The following is a 26,914-nucleotide window of genomic DNA, read 5'->3' as shown; positions in this document are numbered from 1 at the left end:
CTCCCATGATCATATGGACCTCGATTTCGGGTGGTAAGGTACATCGAAATTTATACGTTGCCGCTGAATATCCAGCTGCTCGCGTATAATCCTCCTGACCAAAGAAGCGATGTCTTCAGCCTCCGGAATGTCGATACCGGCAACAGTTGTCACATCTGAAAGACGGCCAAGTTTGGGCGCTATACGACGTGGCTTTACGCCTGAAATGCCCGGCACCGCTTGATGACATCTGTTACTGTGGCAAGGGTGTCCCACGAAATAAGGAAGTTGTACACATCCTCAGCAATCCCCTTGAGAAGGTGCCCTACCTTGTCTTCTTCTGACATCTACCGGTTTACAATGCGACAAAGTTTCAATATTTCCTCGATATAACATGTGCATGTCTCACCGGGCAGCTGGGCTCTCTGGGAAAGCTGATTCTCAGCGCGTTCCTTTTCGAAAGGTATCCCCAAAGGACTTCATAATTTCTTCAACGAATCGGTCCCAGATCATAAGGGTTTTTCGTGGTTATCAAACCAAGTGACAGCCGTGGCAGCGAGGAAGAAAACAACGATTTACAGACGTGCGATTGAGTTTCAGCGGTTTTACTTGCTGCATCTTTCGTAGTGTCGGAGCCATTCCTCAAAGTCATCTTCGGGCTTACCGTGGAACGTACGAGGCCCTCGCTGGTGGGGAAAGGCCGTTGCCTCTTCAGGTCACTGTGCATGAATCTGCGTCGTGCGGGTGGTAGCTATTGAAAGGTACTGTTGAGGAGATAAAGGTGGTAAACCTGCTACACGATGGCTGCGACAAGGTACTGGCGGATCCAGAATGTTTTTACCCAGCGCCTAGCACCAAATGTAACGGATGAAATGGGTTTAATACAGGTGAACTTCGTATGAAGGACTGGCGCACACGGCTCAGAGAACCCGGATTAGTCTGCGCGCGCCTCGCTTCCTCTGCTTTCTCTTCTTCTTCTTCTGCTTCTGCTGCTTCTCAGTGCGCCGCTACGCGGCGTAACAATATATCAGTTGTTCTTGAGCAGCCAGGACATTTTGTAAGTGCCGTAATGTTTCCACCTGCTTTGGTATCCTTTCTTCATTTGCCTTAGATATCGTGAGCACTTCGTCCAGCATTGATAACTTTGTATTAATTTCAGCAAGGGCAGCATCCCGCTTTTTATCAGCCACTTTACAATTCTTTAATTCAGCCAAAATTGTGCCAGCGTTGGCTCGTCTTCACTTTCAGGACAGGATTTGTTTCAACATCTCCACATAAAAGAAGTAATAACATAAACCAGCAATTATCAAGGATGGATATGCACACCTGAGGGCACGACAACACCAGAAGAGCATAGCAACTGATACGAGAACAGTGGTATGCATTGTGAAAACTGGGCTGCAGAACGAGCCATGCAAAATCTGACATGTTCCGATGAACGCTGTTGTGCCTTCTCTGTCATGAATAGTAGGAGTATGAGTAGTAGTCGGAGTAACTTAAACGTGCAACGCGAATTTTTGTTTGACAGAAAGTTTTCAGAAACGCGGCTCCCATACAACTGAAGCGAATCCTAACTTAACCGACAAGGGCTAAGTAGGCTAATATTTTAGTAGAAGGGGTGGCAAAACGAATATTTTGACGTAAAGAGCCTAGGGTAAGGCTAGCGTCATTAGCGTTGTTGATTATATGTGATGACACATGTTAAGGTATACGAGTAAGGTTAGTGCCCAAGTACGTACAGATTAGACGGAGACCACGGCGGTATAAAATATATATTTATGAGGAATGAAGAATGCCCGCGGTAAAAAGTGATCAATACTCAAACATGTTTAAGTAATATAATTTACATTACTTAATCTTTTCACCAGGTTTGGGTCTTTTTTAAGATCGTTTTGAAGGATGGGGGCGTCAGTGCTGTTAGTAATCGGGCTGTACATTACGCAATCATCAGCAAATCAACGAATGCAAGAAGTAACGTTAGACGGCAGGTCATCAATGTAGATCTGGAAAATGCAAGGGTCCTAGCACTGCGCCTTTAGTAACACCTGAGGTTACAGGGGAATTTAGTGTAGATGAATTGTCTGTTCGGAGCCATTTCCTGTTCTAATGATTAAAGTTTAAGCGTGAATTTTGGTAGAATTCATTTCTGCGGTACTTTACCGACTGCTTTTTAAAAATCTAGTAAGGTGGCGTCGACAAAATGTTTTGGTGAAGGTTAGAATTGAAGTCATTAATAAAATAGCTAGTTGAGTATCCTAAGAACGTCTTTTCAAGAAGCTATACGGTTAGTGTGGACAAATTGAATGGGAAGAAATTTGACAATGTATGAGTAAGTAACATGCTCCAATAACTTCGAGCAGATGCCTGTGAGGGAAATAGGCCGATAGTTTTTATACGAAAATGAAGAACCTGTTTGGGGATAGCAACGATCTCATCGATGTCCTATCTTGTGGAAGCACATCTGATGACATGACAAGGACTTTTGAAACATATGGCACAGAATGAGGCTAACAATGTTTTTAGGATTTTTTCAAAACTATAGAGTTGAAGCCATTATTACCAGATAAATATGAAATTTTCAGTAACTGATTAATTCTATAATAGCATCATCATTGAACAAAATGGCTTGCATAGCTGGGTGGTCGAATACAGTGAGGTTTGTTGTCGGGTTCATTTGTGAAAACAGAGCAGAAAAAGGTATAAAAAGTGCTTCTAGTTTTATGATCAGAAATGGAGTTGTTCTCTTCATGAAGCATTGTTAGTAGCATGTGTCGTGAAGGGAGTATAGTTTTCCAATATATTAGGGGGTTGGTATGTAGCATAGATTGTAACACTAAAGTAAAAAAGGAATGTTTCGTTTTGCTCGATAAGGGTATGAAGGCTTTCTCGTTAAAATAACATTTAAAATTTCTTGTTAAGTAATATGTTCAGGCGTTTTGCTGCTCGAAAGTGTCTTTTCTTTTTGTTGTTAAGGCATCTCAGGCTGTTAATAAATCATTGAGATAATGTCTTTTTTGTGACAGTGATTGTAGGGATGTGCTTAAGTATTAGGTCATGCATTTTGAGCTTCAGAATAGAGCGGTTATTTTCGACGGGGCGACTTGAAAAATCGATGGAAAATCACGCTAAAAAATCGAAGAGGTCAATGTTTATGGCTGCGAAATTGCCTTTGTCGTAGAGGGTTAGTGTCCTTATTGCTTTCTAGAGTCATGGTAGTTCAGAAGAATATGTAGCTTCCATTACGGAGTGGTCTATGAGTCCCGGTAAATGAAGCGGCGCTGAAACGTTATCAGGATAGGATCTTAGGAGCAGGTCAAGAATGTTGGAAGATTGGTCGTTTTTCCTAGTTGGGTAAAACCCGAGTTGCGAAAATCGTACTCTTAGACACGTGTTAACAAAGTCAGTTTCAATGTCATATTTGGATTTATCTGAAGAGAGGTGAAACGAAATTACTGACGGACAGGTATAGTTACCGTAAAGAAGAATGGGAATGTGCGGATTGGAAACTGTTATGACGCGTTGCACTCCATGGAAGTTAGCCACAAACGAAACAGTTAAATCAGGACGCGGAGAGCAAAAGCCGATAATAACTAGAGTACGAAGCGTGGTATTGAATTAAAACTCTTTCAACAAGGCATCCAAGTTAAACCCCAGCACAACAATTTGAATGACGAGCTAAAAAACGTACACCTCCACATCGCCTGTTTATCCTATCACGCCCAAATAATATTAAACTCGGGCATCAGCAGATGGGGCAGCGTTCATATGTCGGAGGGGGAGGGCAGTTTAGCACCCAATATCCATATTTACAGCACCTTCTGCACTTCAAAGGATTGGGCTTTTCAGGCCTGCATCTGTGCAAGACGTGGCAGAAGAGAATTTGCCGAGGTTCATGGGTGCCTCAAACGTTATTAGCACTGACCCGGTCTCTCTCATCATACGAACGGACAGGAGCGTCGCATGCATTCAAAACTTTCTAAATGTCCGGTTTCTGGAAGACCTTTCTCAGAACTATGAATTATGTCTCGGCATGAAACCACTGGGGCCGTCACGTAAGGTTGGATGTTAAAAGTTTTGCCTTGGATGGATGACGAGGTAACTGCTGCGACCCTACTAGTGCCACTTGATTTGCAGCGTTGGAGTCTGTCGCTCATGTGGTACTAAATCTGCTGGTGAGGCAATCGCTTGAAGAATTTCGTAGGGTGAAACTTGGGAAATATTGAACGTACTCGACTCCCTCATTAAGACTGTTTTCAATGTTGCGAAATGCGTCGCCGGAATTTATGGTTTGCCTTCCCGTTTGTGTGTAATCCAGTCAGCCGCATCGAAATCTTCGGAGGCATGAGCGCGTGCTTCGACAGAGTGGGCACGCGCTTCTGTAGGATATTCATGTGCGACAGGTGGTGGCGGCGGTAACCGTGCCTTCGCCATGGTAACACAATCGAGGTCCAATCTACAGATGGCCGGTTCTTAGCAAAAAAGTGGTCGAATTTGGGCACATTAGGAGTCAGTATGAACCTGGATACTTACCTAATAACGTGCTCTTGGCTTTTGATGTCCCAGGGTCAATTATTTGACACAAAGATGGTAGATTCGGGAGCTCGGTGTTCAGCCGTCTTTCCTATGGGACGCCACCTGTTGAATCTTATTTCGAAGTTGTTTATGTCTGTTTTTGTATCTGACAAGCGTTTCAAATCTGGCTTCTGACTGACCTACGGGGCCGCTACCATTCGAAATAGTTGTTTATTTTTCGAGGTCTCTTTACGCCTTTAATGCTTTTTATTTCCGTTTGATAACTATTACCACATTGAAGAAACATTATCAGTCGCCTACGTAGCATCGACAGAATGACAATTTAAGGCTCCGCTGCGTCTCACAAAATCAAGATATGCCAAAAGGGAAGCGGTAGGTTGCAGAACACATGAATTGGCACAAAGTGGTAGGAGGTTCTGGGACCCGCGCCATGCGCATTTAAATTCTGCAGCATTTCCTGGACTCCCGATCGCGGCCTACGCAAACCCCTTCACACTCTCGTGCGGCGTCGGGAAGTCCCGTCTCGACGCGGGGTATAAAAGCGAGGCGCACTATCACCTCGCGTATCCATTTTGTGCTTCGGTCTTCGTGCTTGATGCTGCTTCCTTCGGCGTCGCCTGTCTGCTGCCAATAGGAATCCTCCTGACCGCAGCCACGGATAGATTGTGAGGAATAAAATACCCGATGGCTCTTATGTACCATCAAGGCCTGTCTGTGTGTCTCTCTTGGGCAGAAGAACCGCCCAGAAGGTGCTTTGGCGCACCAGTGTTTAAATGTTTTTGTGCATGGCAGTGGCCAGATAAGTGTAGAGCGATCTCCTTTTATCTACGAATCACTTATAGTTGTGCGCTATGACCCATATGTGTAAATTAGAACCTGCGCACGGCTGTATGCAGCATCAGTCTAATTGGTAATTTGTTACTTATTTCAGCATAAATACATTTGATTTTCTAATTGCAGGACATCTACAAGGTTATCGGAGGCTGGATTGAAAAATACGGAGATATGTTTGGGTGAGTTTATATTAACTGGCGACAATAAGTCTGCACTGACTCCGATTTAATGTTATACTTTGCATACACACAGATCATTAAAGGAACACTAAAGAAAAAATGAAGTGGGCTTGCATCGATATAATGCCAATTCCTCATTACAAAAAATCCACTCTTACAGATAACAGAGCTGTTATAAGGTAGTAAAGAGGAAGAACAGAAATACGGGTATCGCCGCCACAGCCGAAACGGCCAAGGCTCGCAACTACAAATCACGCGACGCGCAAGGGATCCAGGAGCACGAGAAATGCGAATTACGTTGACCGTCTGAATGCGGTAGTCGGTTTTGGTTGGAATATGAAAGCATGCTCTTACCACACGTAAACGACGGCAAAAAGACGAAAAGACAAGGTAAATGTTACAAGGCAAATATAAAAATATACTCACTGGTGCTACAGGAGTCCACTTCAGTTTCGGTGATGTTCCGGCCCATGCACTTCGTGCGTGCTCGGATAGTTTGGCTTGAGCCTGCGGCGCCTGAAATGCAAGCTCAGGCAGCAGAGGCGCCTCTGAGCACGCGCCTGCGAAGGATTCTCCGTTCCCCGCGCAGCAGAAATTACGGAGTCTCCTCTTGCGTCATAGTGTGCTTCATCCTACCCGACTACGTAATAGCAGAAAACAGTTTGAATTCGAAAGGCGGCAACAGAAAAAAAAAACCGCAACTTCTAATTGCAATATCTCAGCAATAATTCGATATTTTGCTGCCGGATATGCGGCGACAGTGTCACCAAGTGCCGCTTATTAGATTTTTATAGCATATATTTCGGTGCCTTTATTGTCATTTTAACTAGCAAAGGTAAGCCTGCTTACTTTTGCAAGTTAAAACGACACCGTTTATTAGGTTTTGGTAGCATATATTGGGTGTCTTTAGCGTCCTTTTAACTAGCATAAGTAAGCAGGCTTACTTTTGCTAGTTAAAATGACACTAAAGACACCCAAATATATGCTATCAAAATCGAATAAACGGTATTTGGTGACACTGCTCACTTTTGGTAGTTAAAGGGACACTAAAGACACCCAAATGTATGCTATCAAAATCTAATAAACGGCATTTGGTGTTCTTTGCTGAGCCACGCCGAGGTGGCGCAGTGGTTATGGCGCTCGTCTACTGTTCCCAACGGCCCGAGATCGAATCCCGGCCTCGGCGGCCGCCTTTCGATAGAGGCAAAAAGCAGGGCGCCCGTGTGCTGTGCGATGTCAGTGCACGTTAAAGAACCCCAGGTGGTCGAAATGTCCGGAGTCCTCCACTACGGCGTCTCTCATAGCCTGAGTTGCTTTGGGACGTTAAACCCCACAAACCAAACCAAACCTTCTATGCTGATAATTTAATGACAACCTTCGCTTACGCTGGTTAAGCAAAATATTGTTACGCCCTTAGCGTCGCGACGGAGACGTTCTAGTCGGTTCAGTACGCTAGGTACACACGGCTAGCGGGAACGACACAAGTGTCACCAGACAAAGGTCGAACGGGCGCGCACACTTCTTCTTCCTCTTCCTTCTTTCTTCCTCCGTGCTCTGTTTGAGAACAAGTCCGTAACACTTCCCCCGTCGCAGGCGAAGCCCTCCGGGCGAGTCAATCGTCAGCACGAGGATGACAGGGTTTCAGACGCGCGACGTGGGCAAGCTCAGTTCGTGAAGAACGTCGGCCACTTTTTGTAAGGCGCGGAATCCGATAGGTGAGGTCACTAATTGCCTCGAGGATAACATAGGGACCGATATAATGCGCGAGCAGTTTCTGACTTAAGCCACGCTTCCTTAGTGGACGCCAAAGCCAGACCATATCTCCAGGGAGGTAGGTGACGTGGCGATGGTGGTCGTCGTAGCGGGATTTCGAGCGCTTTTGTGAGGCGAGAGTTCTCAAGCGGGCTATCCGGCGGGCTTCTTCAGCCCGGCACAGGATCTCAGCAATCTCAGGTTCGTCATCTGTGGAGAACGGGAGGATGGTGTCGAGGATGTGTCGAGGAGACCGGGCATAGAGGAGAAAGAATGAACTGTAACTTGTTGTTTCCTGTTGGGCGGTGTTGTATGCGTATGTTATAAATGGTAGCACAGTGTCCCAGTCCTTGTGGTCGGCGGCGACGTACATTGAAAGCATGTTGGTGAGTGTCCGGTTGGTTCGCTCGGTCAACCCATTTGTTTGCGGATGATATGGGGTAGAATGTCGGAAATGCGTTTGGCACAAACGAAGGAGTTCTTCGACAACATCAGCGGTGAACGGACGCCCTCGGTCGCTGATCAACACTCGGGGAGGCCCATGGCGCAGTATAACAAAGTGCAGCAGGAAGAGGGAGACTTGGTGTGCAGTAGCCGATGGAAGGGCTGCGGTCTCACAGTAACGAGTGTGGTAATCAGTGCAGATGACGATCCAGCGGTTGCAAGAATGAGACTTGGGAAAAGGTCCCAAGAGGTCTATCCCGACTTTCTCAAAAGGGGATCTTGGAGGCGTCACCGGATGAAGAAGACCAGGAAGAGTGCCGGCGGGGCGTTTGTGACTCGCACATTGAGCACGGCTAGCCACTTACTTCTCAGTGGTTTCACGCATCCGGGGCCAGTAGAAACGTTCATGGATGAGATAGAGCGTCCGCGCAGATCCGAGGTGTCCCGAAGTGGGGTCGTCGTGCATAACGAGCAAAACAGAGGAGCGTAGGCTGACGGGCACCACCAGAAGGTAGCGGAAACCAGTGGGAGAATAGTCCTTTTTGTACAAAAGACCACTCCTTATACAATAGGGAGTGGAAGCTGTAGGGTCCCTTGCAGCGGTAAAGAATGGTTGGAAATTCTCATCTTTCCTCTGCTCAGTGCGGAATGTACGGGTATCGGGGAATGGAGGTAAAACCGCAGCGATGTAATGATCAAAATTGTCGGCGTCACATTCCGTTGTGGGAAGCGGTAAACGTGAGAGACAGTCCGCGTCAGCGTGCCGGCGTCCACTCTTGTACGAAACTGTATAATCAAACTCTTGTAAACGAATTGCCCACCGTGCAAGACGGCCAGATGGGTCACGGAGGTTTATCAGCCAGCACAGGGAATGATGATCAGTGACCACTGTGAAGGGCCGCCCGTATAGATAACAGCGAAATCGCTGAACGGCGAAAACTACCGCGAGGCATTCTTGCTCAGTGATTGTGTAATTTCGTTCAGGTTTGCTTAAGGAACGACTGGCGTAAGCAATAACATATTCCTTGTCGCCGTAACGCTGAATCAGCACAGCACCAATGCCAACACCACTGGCGTCCGTGTGCAGTTCCGTTGGAGCAGAAGGGTTGAAATGCCGGAGAATCGGATGTGACGTTAGTAAAAACTTGAGCTGGCAAAAAGAAACGTCACACTCTGATGTCCACTCGAAGGGAGCGTCTTTGTGGAGAAGGCACGTAAGCGGGTTAGCAATGTCAGCAAAACGGGGAATGAAGCGGCGGAAATATGAGCACAGTCCTAGGAAACTTCGGAGTTCCTTTACGTTCTGAGGTGTTGGAAACGATGCAACGGCCGCAGTCTTTTGAGGGTCAGGTCTGACGCCTTCACGATCGACGAGGTGTCCTAGTACCAAAATCTGGCGCTCACCGAAGCGACACTTCTTCGAATTAAGTACTAGACCGGCGTTGTTGAAGCAGTCAAGCACGAGAGTGAGGCGTTCGTTGTGCTCTTCGAATGTCCGGCCAAAAATGACATCATCGAGGTAGCACATACATATTTGCCATTTTAGTCCCCGTAGGATAGAGTCCATAAATCTCTCGAAAGTTGCAGGAGCATTGCAGAGCCCGAAAGGCATTACATTAAATTCAAACAGGCCGTCGGGTGTGATAAATGCCGTTTTTTTCTTGTCGTCAGGGTGCATAGGGATCTGCCAATATCCCGATCGCAGATCGACGGATGAAAAATATGATGCCGAGAACAGACAATCTATGGCGTCATTGATCCGCGGAAGGGGATACACATCCTTCTTTGTTGCAGCATCCAGACGGCGATAGTCGACGCAAAAGCGAAATGTACCATCTTTCTTCTTCACCAGAATTACAGGGGCGGCCCAGGGACTGCATTACTCTTGAATAACACCCTTTTCCAGCATATCCCGAACCTGCTCACTGATGACCTGGCGTTCTGTTGGTGACACTCTGTACGGCTTCTGTCGAATTGGGTGTGAGTAGCCTGTGTCAATGCGATGCCGGGTACGTGTCACGGGAATGCACCGTGAGCCGCTAGGCTCGGAAAAATCAAATATGGAAGAATACTTGACCAGTAAGGCCTCCAAAGCGTCACGCTGGTCCCTGGTTAGATAGCGGCTGATCATCCGATGTAGTTGGGAGTCAATGGCTGGAGCGGCAGCACTTTCGCCAAATGCATCAGTAACCAAAGCCACCGACGGGGCGTCGTCTTGGCTACAGGTCGCAATCTTCATATTCACAGGCAAAACTACTGGTTGCGAAGAACAATTAACGGCCCACAGCCGTGAGCAGCCCTTGACCACCGACAGTAGGCAATGAGGAACCAGAATGCATTTCTTTGCACAGTTAGAATGAAGCGGTGCCACTGTAGCTCGAAGGTGTCGGAAGCACGGCTGGGGCACAAAACTGGGACGCACGCCATAGACAAGGCTGGCACATTGGTATCCTCTGTTACACAGAACACATCTTCACAGACATGCGGCTTCTCTAAGAGCCCAGAAGGAAGGGAACCATCAACGCAGAGTTCCCCAGAGCGGCAGTCGACCGTAGCGCCACACATTCTCAAAAAGTCAATACCTAGAATTATGTCATGCGTGCATAGCGAAAGCACTGCAAACTCCGCTGCGAATACCGTTCCACCCAGGGACACCGAAGCACTACACATTCCCAGGGGACACAACACCTCACCACCCGCGCCATGAAAATTCCCATTTCTGTCCCAAACAAACATAACTTTGCGTCCTAACCGCTTCTTAAACGATAAACTCATTATTGAAATGGTTTCCCCGGTATCCACTAAAGCCATTGTCGCCACACCATCCACAAGCACATAGACCGTGTTCTTTAACATAACAACAGATGGAGGAATTTCTTCAGGCAGCGCACAGTCTCCAGCGGCCTGACCTCCAGCAGCCGCGCTGACTAGTTTTCCGGCAAAGGCGATGCCGACCGCCTTCGTGGCCGTGGTGACGGAAAGCGGCGCGCAGAAGAGGCAGGTGGTGGTGAGACACTTCGTTCGGAAGCAGGAGAGTTGTTGCGCGGTCCATTGGTCTGGGGATATTCATACGAAGATGGGGGCCATTGCCAATTAGAGTCGTAGAAACGGTTACGTGGCGGAGCATTTTGGACGGGCCGATCGTAACGGGTGAGTGGGCGGCTGCGGCAGTATCGAGCTATGTGCCCCTCCATGCCGCAGCGTCGGCACACGGGGGCTGTGCGACGAAAAACTTGTTCCCTGGAGGGCTCCGAGGAGACAGGGTGCATTGGGTAGCGAAACTCATCTTCAGGTCTTCAGATTGGACGCCGGAAATAGCGAGCAGGTGGTGGTTGAGGATGGTACTCATAGTGCTGATCATAGGGCGACAAGAAGTTAGTCGGGCGCGAGTCGTAGCGAGGCGGGTGACCAGGGCTATCGAACCTTGGCGTCGGGCTGTTGGAGTAAGCGTCCGCCTGTGCCGTATTGATAGAATTCACAACGGGCATCGACGGGAGCAAGGAGGGAGGCCCTCGAGAGCCGACAACGTCAGAGGCAAAGATGATGGAGACCGTACAGGGGGCTCAAACCGCTGCAGTTCCTCACGAACTATTTGCCGGATCGTCGACGACAAGTCCATGAAGTTGTCTTCAATGCTCGCCACAGATGGAACGTTGGCGAGCCGCCCAAATTTTGGCGTTCTGCGACGAGTCTTCAATGTCTCGAATATGCGAACATGCCGAATGACATCACAGACGGCGTTCAGGTCACCTCTGGCAATCAGAAAATTATAAACATCATCTGTGATGCCCTTCAGAAGATGTCCTACTTTATCTTCCTCGGTCATATTAGCGCTTGCAGTTTTACATAGCTTCAGGACCTCCTCTATGTAAGTTGTGCATGTTTCCCCAGGTAGCTGAGCTCTGTGCGTAAGCGTGTGTTCAGCTCGCTTCCTTCGTGCAAGACAGTCACCGAAGCACTGCCGCAATTCAGTAACGAAACGGTCCCAGGTGGTAAGAGAGTCTTCGTGGTTTTCGAACCAAACAAGAGCTGTATGGGTTAGGAAGAAAACCACGTTTGCGAGCTTAGCGGCGGCGTCCCATCGATTGTAGCGGCTCACCCGTTGGTAGTTGGTCAACCACTCGTCAACGTCCTCGCCTGCCGCTCCCGCGAAAGTCCGGGGCTCCCGATAGTGATGCGAAGAACTGTTCGCTGCACCCGCAGGCCGATCTTCAGCCTGGATCACCGCGTCACCACGGGCTGCTTGCGGGTCATTGGCCGATTGCATGGCGCTGGTTTGCGGTTCGAGGCCCGCAAGGCGACGACTCCGGCGAGGCTCCAGTTGTGTCGGTGCTGTCTGTAGCGCCAGGGATCGTTACCCGGCTTCTCCACCACAATGTTACGCCCTTAGCGTCGCGACGGAGACGTTCTAGTCGGTTCAGTACGCTAGGTACACACGGCTAGCGGGAACGACACAAGTGCTACCAGACAAAGGTTGAACGGGCGCGCACACTTCTTCTTCCTCTTCCTTCTTTCTTCCTCCGTGCTCTGTTTGAGAACAAGTCCGTAACAATATTGATACAAAATGTGCAAAGTTTCAGATGACTAAGAAAATTATTTTATTGTAGTGAAAAAATTGTAGGAGGCCGGTGTAAGGAAAAATCACTGTTTTTGTATCTGTGTAGTATTTATGTTCTACACCGTATCCAATAGGATAAAAAGGTCTTATTTAGAGAGACCGTAAAGCGGCAGCGAAAGCCAGTTCTAAACGTGCTCAATGCGTAAGAACGAATTTTTGACCAATTACGCGAAATATAACTTCTTGAAAAGAAGAGAATCTTTATTATTCGTTTTAAAAAGCTTTTTTTTTATTAGCGTGCAGGTACGATATCGCATGGAGCCAGAGTTGCAACTTTTTCACTATACCCGAGACGTCCGTATGATGATATCAGGATGACTGACAGGTCACCAGAGCAGCTATGACGGCCATGCTGTAATATACACTTCCGGTAGCTGCATACGTTATCTGCTCGAGTGCTCCTATAATTACTGAGCTCGGGGACACTGGCGTCGGTAACAGAGAACGTGGCGGCGGCGTCTGTGGATTTTAGGCTCACACATGTCGGCTTTTGAGTTTAAAGACGCGCACGAGTTACCACACTACAACATTGAGGGCTTCTACTTTAGATCACGTTTGAAGAGCATAACCTGATATAGGCTGTGTCCGACGCAGTTTGTATGAAATGATGGTGCAGCAATAGCGCACATGTCTCGTCTTGTCTTTTCAGCATCGATCGTTTTTGCGGCGACTACCGTTGAAGCAGAGGTCACAGAAGTGATAATGTCGGCAAGGCTTATTTCTCTATGACGTAGTCTGCACTGTACAAACTGTGATGTCTGTTTATTGAACTCAAACTGTTTCGTGGCGAAACGATACGGAACGTTCGCCCACCATCGCTGTATGTAGATGAGACGGAACGCAGAATGCCGAGTCTCCGATTTCTCAAAATATCATTTTCTCCACACCCCAATTTATGCCTATTTTTTATGTTAACAGGCCATGGGTAGCTCGAAACCCGTACAAGCATTGTTTGAGAATGTCAGCTTTCGCGCTCAAGCAGGTATATAAAGCAATGTACTCCTTGTCAGATATTTTGGAGTATAAGAGGTGCCAAGTATAATTTCATATTTGCGTGGTGATACTTCCCAAATCTGCACTGGCCAGGTGAAATGCCGTAGTGGAGAACTCGGAAAATTTCTACCGCCAGGGGTTTTTACCGTGCATTTGCATAGCCCAGCACATGGGCGCAATTTTTTTCGCCTCCATCGAAACGTTAACCCAACAGCGGACATCGCACTCGCGTCCTCGTGACCATAAACCGAGTCACCTAACAGCTGTGCCAATCGGCATGCATAGACTGAAATTAACATTGCGAGATGTTTCAGAGGAGCTATGCCGCAGATTATAGATGAAAGCTTTTGATATGAAGAAATGAAGACTGCCTCTCCCTCTCAACACACAGATTTTACAATGGTGACGTGCCCTTCATCGTTACCATGGACCTGGACTTAATAGAGAAGATCCACGTGCGCGACTTTAAGGACTTCACTAATCGTGGGGTGAGTGCAGCGTGGTAATGCTTCCAAATGGTACTCGAAAGGCACTGGTCACAAGTCGAACCTTGGTTGTTTTTCTCTCAGCCAAACGTTTCGCTTGACACCAGACCATAGAAGACCACCAATGCTGCACCCTGCATCTGATACTGAAGACAAACAATTTCCATGTCTTCTACCAACCTCGTAGTCGTGGTTAACGTCACATTTCTGAACCCGTTGAACTACCTACTAGTCGTAATGACAGATAATATATAGAGAACAAAACATACCATAATAAATGTGCTTAATTTCAATTTTTCTCAGCTATAAAACTTGAGTCAGAGCATAGTAGAAAGACAGTATCCAAATTTTCATAGTGTACATACAATTGTAGACCACATTATTAAAACCTTTGTTGCTACAACCAATTTAATCAGGTACTGCTTCTTGCACTGGTGAATGTATCGATTATAGTGTGGACTTTCGTTGACAAATGGGGCAGCCATTTCAAGAAATGACTCTTCACAGTAATGTACCGCCGTTAGAATATCGCGTGTAAGCCGTTTTCGCCGATCATTTGACAAAGCCGCGGTATAGAATCCAGAAAGCTCTCACACTCTTACAGCAGCTGATCAACATTCTCCTTATTTCTGATAACTCTATGTGCATGAGACGACCGGCGAAGCTTATGGATAATATATTTATATGACATAATTCCAGCAGAATGGCTTGGTCATTCCCATGGTCAACTCTCATTTTTGTAAAATTCCCACAAGCAGTGAAGAGAGCGTCGGGTAGACATTTTGTTTAACCGTATATAAAAGCGCAAATCCTTGCATTCCTATGAAACCACCCTTCCTAAGCAACTTTATCAAGATGAAACACGATTATGAAACACGAAGCAGAATAGGTAATAACACATAGAAGAGGCGCGCGCAAGCACGCACGCAACGCACGCACGCACGCACACACACACACACACACACACACACACACTCACTCAATCACTCACTCACTCGCACTCCCACACACACACTCATTCACTCACAACCACACACACACAAACTCACTCACACGCCCACACACAAACATGCGCACGCGTACGCACGCATACACACGCGCGCACGCACGCACACACACACTCGCAAAAGATGATGCTGCACTGACAACTAATTATTTGTACACCAACACCTTCTTCCTTGACAACTTCTGTATACACATCCCTTCATCTTTCGCTGTCCTCCCAGTGATCTAAAAAGTCTTTCGCTTTCTTCGATAAGAGAACAGAAGGCGTGCTGAAACAATCCTCACCAGCCAAAGATACCGCATAGGCTTCCAAAATCTCTCTCTTGAACCTGTCCTTATTAAAGCGAAAGTCTTTATTGCCTCATCGTTGTCGTCAGCAAAAGTGTCACGCTTTTGCGGCGGCACTGATTGGTCGAGACGGGATGACGTTATGAGGTCTCAATCACAGAGCACCACCACAGTATGCGCGAATGCGTGCCTCATATGGCCATATGCCAATCAATGATCAATTACGAATAATGACCAATTAATAACTAATACGCAAGTGGCAATTAATTACTATTAATTCAGGGTAATTAGTTCATAATATTAATATTGAATATTGCTCAAATAATTATTTTCTTCACAATAACTAAATACTAGATATTACCTCCACAATTACTAATTCTTAATTAGTGCCACTACTGTAATTATTTCATTAATTATAAATTAATGCCGTGCACCCGGTAAAATTAACCACACGACAGTAAACTTGGAACACCTGCGAAGATACAAGGAGCGCGATCTCGTCGCTTCCAAGCAGAATTCATTTTATAAATGCACTCGCAGGTTGTGAAAGAGTAGTCGCTCGCTTTACTCGTAGCAGCATTCATCGCTACATGTGCAACAGTTGCGTAGCAGAATGCAGCACTTATGATTTCGCCTTTCATCACTTTAGTCGTGAAAATATCGTTGAATTTTTCTCCTCAAAACTGCTATGTTATTAAGGCCTGCTGGGGACTTTTCTTTTTACATAACGTACAATTTCTGCAGTGCAACCCGCTCTACGGCTACTAGCTTGACCTTCTATTGTATTGTTATCTATCGAGATCTTTGCTTATTTTACCTTCATCTCCTCAAAAGTGTTCAACTAAATGAAATAAAAACCAGTTCACTGCTGTAAACTCCTGGCTATATGATTAAACGCGCGAAGCTGACGACAATGTTCTAACAAAATGCGTTGCATGCCAAGAGTGCAATATATGCTTTTCTACAGGCAAGAACTTTGATTCGTGTATTAAAGTCACGCATTTTCATACACCATCTATCGAGACCAGGTGTTCGTTTACCTTTATCGTCCAGGAATCCTAAGTTTTTCGCAGGCTCGGAAGTATTGAGCTGCTGTGAAGTCATTTTTCACCACAAAGGGCGCTTCGTGCTTCATAGCGTATGGATTAATGTTACATGCTAATGCCACAGACAATTATTCGTAATTTACTGTAGCAGAGTGTTGCAAGTTTTCTCCGCACGCGCGGACAGTATCTTTCCAAGTTTACTTGGTCGATCTGGTCTGTTCCTGTAAAGATAAAAAAAAACAAAATCTCTCTGAGTCGTTAGACCATAAAAGCGTGCGGAAGCGTTCCTCTGCGAGAACGTTCCTCTGAAAGAAATGGAAGTTGATGGTGTTTCATTATGGAGTTCTGGAGGTGGTGCGGATATGGTGTGGAGATATCGTCTTTTTAGTAGTCATGGTACATCTACGTCCCGCCTATTGCTTTAAACAATATGCATTTGATACAAGTACTCGTGGAACTTATCGCCTGAAAGCGGCAGCAAGTTAGAAAAAATTTAAAACAGGGAAAAATGAATACGATATGAAGGGCCTATGAAAGGATGAAGATTAACGGATTATGGTTTGTGATGTAAATAAGCCACAAATACTTGGGGTGGAACAAGGGAAAATTTATGTGTGAAAATATATTCATAAATAGCAGAAATGTTGTTTCTATTTGTAAAAAACAAAATTGAATTTGGATGAAAATGCTCAAATCATATATTTTTCTTGTCTACTGTGACTGGAAATGACGATAATGTATAACACAGCAGCTATACACCATGTTAAAGTAAACGCAAATACAACTTAAGAAGCTTTATGATTATTCGAGATTACTGCTTGAATATAGCTAAAACAACAGCCCGGCTAGGTGCCTTGCACAGAAGCATCATGTACTTTTCTTGGTAATTTTTACTCAAGAATGGATTCAGTTTTGAACCGCAGTGGGAGTGCATGACACATTAAGGTTATATATTCCTTTAATTACTGAAAAACTGAAGCTGCAATACATTCTTCTGAAAAAAAAACACCATGTTAATTTTTTTCTTCATTTGTGAACGATGACATGTCAAATCTCACGTAAAATCACTTTCCAGAAAAAGAAACATATTTCATAAAATTGGAGTACATTTCTGCTAAGTAAGCAGTAAACTGCTTCAGCATGATCTAACAGCTACTGCACTGCCTTCATCTACATTTGAGCCATAGAAAAGAGGGGCTGATAGTCAGACAAAGATAAGCAATATGCCAAATCGTAACACTTGAAATGCCTGTTAAGAAGATGAAGTTATCAAAAACGTTTCACACTTCTGCTAAGTAAAGGTTGCGAGGTAATGAAATGATGTCGTTGATGTGAGGGATAACACAAGCACATAAGGTATAGCATGTGTTTTTGCACAGGTGAGCAGGCACCTCAATAATTCGCGTGTTCCTTCTAGCGTCGTAATATTTCGAGCCGAAATATGATGCACTCATATACATACATATGAGTGTTATGGAAGCGGCAGGGTAATTATGTCTCATGGAAATCTTCCACCAGCTCTTGCTTCAAACAAGATTATTTGTATGTAAAAAACTCGCACTTGAAGGTCATTTTCTTAATGAAATATTTTCGTCGATATACCAAATCAAACCTTTAAAATAAAGTAGAAAACGAGCCAACACAACACTGCGGTTTGGCTTTTAACTAGGCAGGAGCTAAACTCAAGCGCTTGAAATTATGATATTTTCTTATAAAACTTTAAAGCCTTCGCATTCCGGTGTTCCATTGTAAGTTTATTCATACCACACATATTTCTCCGTTTCTTAGCTTACGATGATGCTGGATAAGCTGCACCCAATAGTGGGCCAGTCAATAATCCACGTCGATGGCTCCCGCTGGAAAAGCATCCGGAACGCAATGGCCCCTGGCTTCAGTGCAGCGAAATTGAAACTGGTAAGGACAGGTGGCGCCTATATGCGCTATGCGAGTAGCAGAAATTTAATTTATCTGCAGTTGGTGCGCAGCGAAGGATAACACCAGCATAGTTTGCTGATCGATGTAAATAGCGTTTCGGCATTTAAATGTAGGAGTGAGGTCCATAAATCCCTCATAGCATGGCTTCCGATCTAATAGATCTACATCCACAGCGGTTCTCGAACTTACAGTCTATATATACATCTTTACACAATAACGAAATTCCGGTTGTATTGTTTCTTGATTTAAAAAAAGCTTTCGATACTGTTAGTTACTCTATTCTGTTGAAAAAGCTTGAACACTACGGATTCCTCGGGTCTACACTTGACTTTTTTGCTAGTTATCTCTCAAACAGGAAGCAATACGTTTATCTTGATGGTTTTTCCTCCCCCTTCAAAGAGTTGAAACAGGCGTTCCCCAAGGTTCTGTTCTAGGCCCTATTTTGTTCTCTTTATATACTAATGATTTCCCTCAGATTTTATCTTCATCTAAGGCTGTTCTATATGCAGATGACACAACAGTAATATTTTCAGGCAAGTTACTTTTAGAATTGGAAGCAGTAATTAATTCCGAAGCATGTCGAATAAATGAATGGTTTAACTGCAATAAACTCACGCTAAATAAATCAAAAACAAAATTTGTTTTATTTTGTCCCAGAATGAAGTTCTTTAATTCTTCTAGCCTCAATATTTTAACTGATGGAGCAGCCTTGGATGAGACAGAATCAATAAAATATTTAGGTATTACAATTGACAACCAGTTGAACTTTAAAGAACACAATACAAATCTGTGTTAGAAACTTGCTTCAGCTTGTTATATTCTTTTTCGAACACAAATGTATTTCTGTACCGGTATATTATTTCATTCTCACCTTATCTATTGCAGCGAGTCTTGGGCATTCACATTTAAGACATACTTAGATCCCATCATTCGTCTTCAAAAGAGAGCCGTACGCATAATGACCTTCTCGCACTGGCACTCATCTACACCTTTATTGTTCTCAGAGCTACATATACTCCCTTTTACTCTTGCGTCGGAGATGAAAGTTTGCTGTGTAGTAAATGCCATTCTCCTGAATGCTCACCCTTAACCAATTACATTATTTGTTACACCCAACAGGAACACCAGAAATGCAAGCAATATAAACTTTAACCTTCCTATCACAAGAAACTTTTACGGCCAGAGCCTAATACAGTATGTCGGTGTGAAAATATGGAATAATATTCCACTTGCAATTAAAATGGCAAACAACTTTTTTATTTTCCATCAAAAGATTTTATTTTGACAGAATTATATTATTTTAACACTAAATAAAAGAGATAAGAAATGTTTACATTTCTGGCGCTAACAAATGTGTATGTCTTGGTTGTATTCATTTTCTTCAGATAGGGAACTGTATTCTGTGATCTCTCAATTATGTAAGTCGCCTAAAATAATTTGTGCATGTGCTTTTCATTTCTTTGCTGTTATGTATTTCATGTTTTTTTTTTGTACTTTACTTTGTGTGCTCATTGATTGTTACGTTTGCTTGTGTATAGGCCTGAAAACATTTGTTACATGTCCTTTAGCGTGTCTCCACTGCTGTGTATATGTATGTATGTATGTACGGGCCTATACTAGCTTCGGCTTTTGGCCCAACATTTTTTATAATTTGTATATTTATTGAAATAAATGATTGATTGAAATAAAACGGGGTACTGAGCAGAGAGACATGGATGAGAACGGGACTCAACGAGCGCCGACTCGCGACTACTCCGTGTCTATTTGTGCGCAGTTCCAACATTTATTTGCCATGAGTGACCGACTGATCCAACAACGCACTGTCTTGACCGGCGTTCCAACTTGAAAAAAAAAGTTTAGAAAATGTTCAGTTACCGGAATGAATTTTATATGCGGTTTTTGACCATGAACCAGTTTGACATTACAAATTTCTGTAGTAGCATAATAATGTTCGGTAGTTACAACAGAAAAATACTACAAAACTACAAACTACAGAAAAGCACTAAAGAAAAAACTACCGGACTACACGAAAGTACTACAAAACTGCATAATTTCTGATGTTTACGGTAGGACTGCGCGACATTTTGTCGTATTTTTGACAACGTAGGATTTTTCTACTGGCTACATTTGGAATACGATCTCAAAAATGCTTTCACCGTATGAAGAATCGAATGTGGCAATGAACAATGTTGGCCTACCGGGAAAATATATTTTGCCTTCCGACTATCTCACAATGCACCTGACGTCTGAGAGAATCGGTACCTCGTTCCACCTGCTCTTTTCCCTTTCTGCAAGAGGTATTGGGCCCAGCACAGTACATGTACTATGATTGGAAGGAACGTTTGCAAAAGAAATGCCAGCGCCTTCACACCATGACACATAGAAGCTCGGCAGTGTTAATGCATAATTTGTCTTGCCATTAGTTTTTACGTCCTCTTCATGCGCCTTTATCAAAAGACGTTTATCTGGCTGATGAATATTTTGGTGTAGATATGGGGTTTCAGTCCCTAAAGCTTCTACGGATATGAAGGGTGCGTATTCCAGGGGTTCTAAAGTTTCAGCCATGGGCTATCACCCTTTCACTGACATCGCACAGTACACATTTGCCTTATTTCAGCTTCATCGAAACCTCTACCGCGATGGTGCAGATGTCAGGGCGATCAATGTCGGTGCCCAAGGCTTCAGGGTCTGATCTGGGCCGCGGCAGCCGCTTTTCGATGGAGACTAAAAGCAGTGCGCCCGTCTGCTGTGCGATGTCGCTTTGGGGTGTTAAACCCATGAACTAACGAACCGTCGTCAAAATGTGGCGGCTCCTGCCAGGATCAACACCGTGCCCTTTTAGTCGCTAGTCCAACACCGCAACTACTGATCCACCATTTGGGCGCAGGCGGATAATGGGAAACTGACTGAAATTACAAGAGAGCACTGAAATTATGTGCGTTTCAAGGTCGTTCAGCTTTTGAAAACTCCAAGTATACCAAGCTACGAAATTTTACACTTCAAAGATGTTTAGTACATAAACAATAGTAGTTTTGAGGAGGGAAGAGCCCTGCGTACTGCAGCCAGTATATATAAATTCCCGAAGACATTGGAGCCTATCTAACATCCACGCATCTTCATTTTTTGTGTAAAATGCAGTTAATGCCGCTGTTGGAACAAGATGTCGCAATTCTGCTGGAGCTTCTGGAAGACCACGCAGCATCAGGCATTGAAGTGGACATGCTGCAGAAGTTCGAACAACTCTCCATGGATTTCATGGGTCGCGGATCTTTCGGCATTGATGAGAGGTTCCAGGGCAGGTCCCACCACCCTTTCGCAGCCATGGCCAGGTCTGCTTGCAACAAGCTGATGACTGGCCGTTTGCACATGTTTGCACGTGAGTAGGAGACGACCCGCCATCTGTTCTGCATGAGGAAAGTATATTGCTGAGACAATTATCGCCGCTCAAGAGAATGAATGCGAAAACATTAAAATGTCTTGTGTATATGAATATCGAGTGATATTTTAGATTATTTAACTTCTTCCTTCTGGTATTGTGGTTGGTGTAAGTGTTCACCTATTCTGCGTAGGCTGCAATGCTCCACGCGCTGTCTCGGATGCTTATTCGCCGAACCTCCTGTAAATATAGCAAGCAATTAGAAGCATACCTGTCATTGGTTCATATCCTTTTCGGGAGCTAGGCTCCAACTTGACAAGCGCAAGTATTCCATTAGTGACGTGCAATCTCTGATCGATATGCTGCAGGATAACTGGGTGTCTCTGAATATCGATAAATAATATCGATAAAACTGGCGCTAGATACAGTCGTTCAGCGGCAAGTGGTAGGTATCAATTACTGGTATCGAATAGTCTCAATCGGCGGTCGTCTCAGTAGTGGATGAATCTGAAAGCAATTTTCGGATTTCTGGCAGCGTCAGTCTTCAGCTTAGTGATTCATACTTCTGAGATCTAGGGTGTTTCCAGCTTTGGTTACTTAATGCGTGGCCAAAATGAATGCCTGCGATTATTCTTGCTTTGGAGATTGTCAGTCCTCAAAAGGGCACCTCAGTCGATTTGATGTTGAGCCGAAACTGTTTTCGGGATGAGTACACTTGGAGACTGTTTTAAGAACTGTTCAATAATTTCATGGTGGACTTTCGATGGTGGTTATTTTACCCAAGCCAGTCATGTTTCTTCCAATGCGAAATAATAAATGAGAATAGAAAACAAATAATTTCTCTCGTTTGGTAAATCAGCCTCAAGAATGGGGGTACAAAGTTTCGCATAGTATAGACAGATTAAAATTTACTTACTTAAGGCAAAAATCTAGTGCAAAACTGTTAAATGACAAACCAACTAGGGCAGAGCTTTTGCGTTCAGCTCAAGAACCAAGCATGACATATCGATTCCCAAATTGCCAGGCTACTTTGCAGAAAACGCTTTGGAATTGGCGCTATATAAATATGGATGTTCGCGCTTAGCTAAAAAATGCCTCGGCCACTTAATAGCCATCCCGGAAAATTTCTGTAACCTTTTCTTAAATTTACATTGTACACGCTGCGATCTGGCATGCAAGAAATAGAAGGCCGCTATGATACAAAATAATAAGTCCATCTCTATTCGTCTGGCCACTGGGAATGGTGTTTGTGTTCGTGCCCTTATTGACACTCGTGTCCAACTATCTGTTCTAAGCTCCTCTTTACACCGTCACCTAAAGAAAGTAACTACTCCAGACCGAACATCCAACGTCCGCGTAACTGACGGCAGTTGGGCTGCTGTAGCCTGCTTGTGTACTGCCTGTGTACGTGTTGCCGATCTCCATACTTCTATTCTTTTCACCGTTTTGCACAACTGTCCTCAAAACGTAATACTTGGGCTCGACTTCTTAGCTGCTCATTCCGCCCTCACAGAATTTTCTGATCGCCATGTGTGCCTCGACCTGCCTATCTGCTATGAAGGCCTATCAAGCCCGCTTCGTCTTCGCTCAGTCACATTCTGTTGACTGCAGCCGGAAGCTGTCCTGTTCAGCCGTTCCTAAAGGCGACTATCTTACCTTCCCCATCAGTGATGTTGCTCTGCAACGTAATGTTGTATTTCCTCATCTCATCGTCCACGGCCGTCAAATTCAAGCAGCTCTGCCTGTACTCCAATTCAGCTTATCGCCACAGAATCTCCAAAAAGGCATTGCACCTGCTGAATTGTACGCGCTGAGCAAATGCACAGTCTGTTCGCAAGCGCGTCTCCGTCTGTAGTTCTTGGTGCCCCGCCCATCCCAGCTCCTGTTCTGGTATCATCTTGGGAATGATTGCTAGATATACCGCACGACCTCGCACAAGATTTGCACACGATTCTGCTTACAGCGACATCATCGACATTGTTCGCCGTCCGCTGCGTTAGACAACAGCCGCTACTCATAGCATATAAACCGGTTATGCCAGACCTGTCCACAAGCGCATATACCGTCTGTCCGATTCTGAACGCCAGGCAATACAATGCGAGGTCGATAAGATGTTGACCAATGACATCCATGAGCTTTCGAGTAGCCCATGGGTACCTCCTCATGGTCTCGCCAAAAAAAGAGAGAGCATATTACGTTTTTGCATTGATTACTGCCGTCTCAACAAGATAACCTAGAAAGACGTCTATCCTCTAAGTAGAATAGACGAGGCACTCTTTCCCTTACACGAAGCGAAGTACTTGTCATCGAGTGATCTATGTGCGGGCAAATATCAGATTACCGTCGACGAAAGCGACTGAGAGAAAACAGCGTTCATCACACCTGATGGCCTCTACCGGATCGAGGTGATGGCATTCGGGCTTTGTAACCTTCCTGCGTGTTCGAACGGATGGTGGACTCGTTGGTTCGGAATTTCAAGTGAAAAACTTCTCTGTGTTATTTAGACTATGCTATTGCATTTTGTCCACTTTTGAATGCCACCTGTATCGACTTTCTGCCACTCTCGCAATTTTCCGTCGGGCTGGCCTTCCGTTCACGCCAATAAATGCCGCTTTGGTCTCCGAGAAATTAGGATTCTTGGTCACCTGGTTAATGCTGACGAAATCCAGCCGTGCCCGGACGAAGTCCGCGCAGTCAATTCATTCCCAGCTCCTAGGTCTTCGCTTGACGTCCGAATTTTTATCGGTTTGAGCTCCTATCTCTATCGGTTTGTGCCAAACGTTTCGGTCATCGCCCGTCCTCTCACCAACCTGTTGAAAAACTATGTGCCCATCTGCTGGAGTTAGGACCAGGTGGGCGCTTTTACAGCCCTTATTGCCGCACTGACCACAATACCAGTCTTAGCCCATTTCTGCCCGCCAACTACGACAGAACTTCGCATCTCCGCAAGTCCCCAAGGCATTGGAGCAATCCTTGCTGAGCGAGAGACGGGTCACTACCTATTTGTCTTTTATGTAAGTCCCCTCCCATGCGATCTAGAGCGAAATTATTCAATCACCGAGCTTGAATTTCTTGCTCTCGTGTGGGCTTTTGATAAATTTCGTCCTTACTTATTTGGCCGACAGTTTACCGTTGTTACAGCACACCATGCGCTTTGCTGGCTTTCTTCTCTTAACGACCCTACTGGCCGTCTTTGTCGCTGGGCTTTTCGACTCTAGGTGTACACCTTCTCAATAACTTATAAATCAGCTCGACATCATCCCCTCCTTGTTTCGAGAGCGGAGTTTACAATTGCGTTCACTCAATTTTTGATTTCTCTAATATCGCCCATGAACAGCTCTCGGATATCTCCCTTGCCAGAATCGTAGACCAGCTTACCACCAATCCAACGTATCCTTCTTTCACCCAGTTTGTTCTCCAATGGGATATCTTGCACTACCACAATCGGGTGGCTCAGAGTTCGTGTTAGTTGCGCCTCACCACTTTCACTCTGCCGTACAAAAACAGCTGCATTATGCACCCACAGTTGGCCACCTGGGTGTTACTCGTACCTAGGGCAATGTACATCAATATTTCTTCTTGGCTAGAGTCTACCGATCTGTGCGGCGCTATATAGCAGGTTGTGAGCTTTGTCGACGCAGGAAGAAGCCCTCCGTACTTCCCTCCGGAACTGTTCAACCGAATTCCATCCCGTCCACTCCATTTTCGTGCATTAGTGCAGACCTGGTTGGACCGTTTCCAGTTTCCTTATCAGAAAACAAATGGATTGCTGTTGCGACGGAATATACGGCGAACGAAATCCTTCATTAATGCTCTGTACGTATTAAATTTAGTACAGTTATCACCCCCATACTACCTGTCTCACCCAACGCTTCAACTGCACGCTCAGGGACATGCTATCTATGTACGTCTCAGATGATCATCGCGATTGGAATCTAGCATTTGTGACCTTAGCGTAAAGAAGCTCCACTCATCACGACATCGCTAGATACTATCTTTTCTGCCTTCTTTTTGGATGAAATCCAATGTTTTCCTTCGAAATGGTGTTCATGCTCTCAATGCCGTCAGCGATTACGCCCAAGACACGATTGTCCGAGTTGACGTCTCCCGCCGTATTGTCCACAGCCGGCTTTCTGCAACTCAGGAGGCTCATAAAGCCGTTACGACAGCCGCCATTTTGAAATCCAGTATGTACCCTGGCTCTCTTGTTTTCTGTGGTTACCGTCCCGTCGTGTCGGCATAAGTGAGACGTTCTTGCCGCGGTAAAAAAGGCTTTACAGTGTTGTTCGCGAAGTCATAGATGTTACTTCTGAGATCGACCCGAGACCTTGCCAGCCTGACCCTCATCTTAGATCGTCCACGTGACCCGTCTCAAGCCTTACGAGCCGCCTTCTCCATTCCCGCCGTAGCAAGAATCCACTCTGTGCTTCCAAGGAGGGGATGACGCAGAAGAATTGAGAAATTGTGATGAGAGACGAAGACGCTGAAGTGCGTGCACTTAACTGGGCAGTACTACATTTGCTGCTGTGCTAGATAAGGCAGACTGGGATAACTCGCCATATCAAGGCCCTCCGTAACAATATAACGCATTTATCTGACAGAAATTAGAATATGCAGCAGTTATATGGGATCCTCATACTGAAAAGGATATAATGATTTTGGAGCCTGTGGAAAGGAAGGCCACCATATTTATATTGGAAATTATAGAAGAGAAGATTCCCTATCTTTGGCAATGCTTAATAATAAAATCAGTACATTAATGCACGAGCGTAAACTTCATCTTTTGGTTTAGCGTAGAATACTCTAAAAAAAGCCGGACTTGAGCCACCTCTTGTGTAAAGCCCCATAGCATACGCAAGAGACGACACACGCATAACCTGTCCACTTACGCCAACATATTGTAAAAATAAATCCCACTTGAACACGGTTTCTCCGCGTACTCTAAAAGAATGTAATTTCATCCCCGTAGAGACACCACCGTCACAAAATTTTACACAAGGCTTCGATCAGTTTTCTCAGACAAGCCATTCCAAATACACCAGCCTAAGCCTTTTTATTATTTGCAACCCTCGTTTTTTTTTTTTTTTTGGCATCAAATTTCCTTTACACTGCAATGTTTTACCACTTTGTTGGTCTGCAGAGCAATTGCCCACCTGTTGGTTGATCTCATGTACGGTTCTTCTTGTTTTGTTAGTTATTATGCGACTGTGGCATTTCATATTTTTGGGTAGCACTGTTACATCTTCCACCATTTTCATCACAATCTACTTTCCTGAGCGTTGTCATGTCTGCATTGTATTGCCTCTCATCTTAGGCCAGTTCATGACAATCACTATAAATAAATAAATAAATATGCTTTGCAAGTATGTATAAAATATGTAGCAGATTGCTAATTTAAGAGGCTGATGTATTGAATTTTGTTATTTAGAGAACCTGAACAGGCAGAA

At 44.9% G+C, this 26,914-nt stretch overlaps 1 protein-coding gene across 1 annotated transcript in view; it reads left to right on the top strand.

The window, feature by feature from the left end:
- The window catches only part of LOC146209762 (cytochrome P450 3A14-like), a 133,030-nt gene that overhangs the window by 31,349 nt on the left and 74,767 nt on the right, over positions 1-26,914 (top strand). The window contains exons 3-6 of the mRNA XM_084587452.1: positions 5,473-5,525; positions 13,724-13,820; positions 17,945-18,070; positions 21,230-21,467. Of these exons, the coding sequence (XP_084443578.1) occupies positions 5,473-5,525; positions 13,724-13,820; positions 17,945-18,070; positions 21,230-21,467 (514 nt within the window). The remainder of the gene's footprint in view (positions 1-5,472; positions 5,526-13,723; positions 13,821-17,944; positions 18,071-21,229; positions 21,468-26,914) is intronic.

The sequence above is a fragment of the Amblyomma maculatum genome, chromosome 1 (assembly GCF_055883805.1).
Source record: "Amblyomma maculatum isolate TAMU_Amacu chromosome 1, ASM5588380v1, whole genome shotgun sequence".
Lineage (NCBI taxonomy): Eukaryota > Metazoa > Arthropoda > Arachnida > Ixodida > Ixodidae > Amblyomma > Amblyomma maculatum.
Note: the sequence above shows the minus strand (reverse complement) of the source record. Positions and strands in the feature narration are given on the sequence as shown.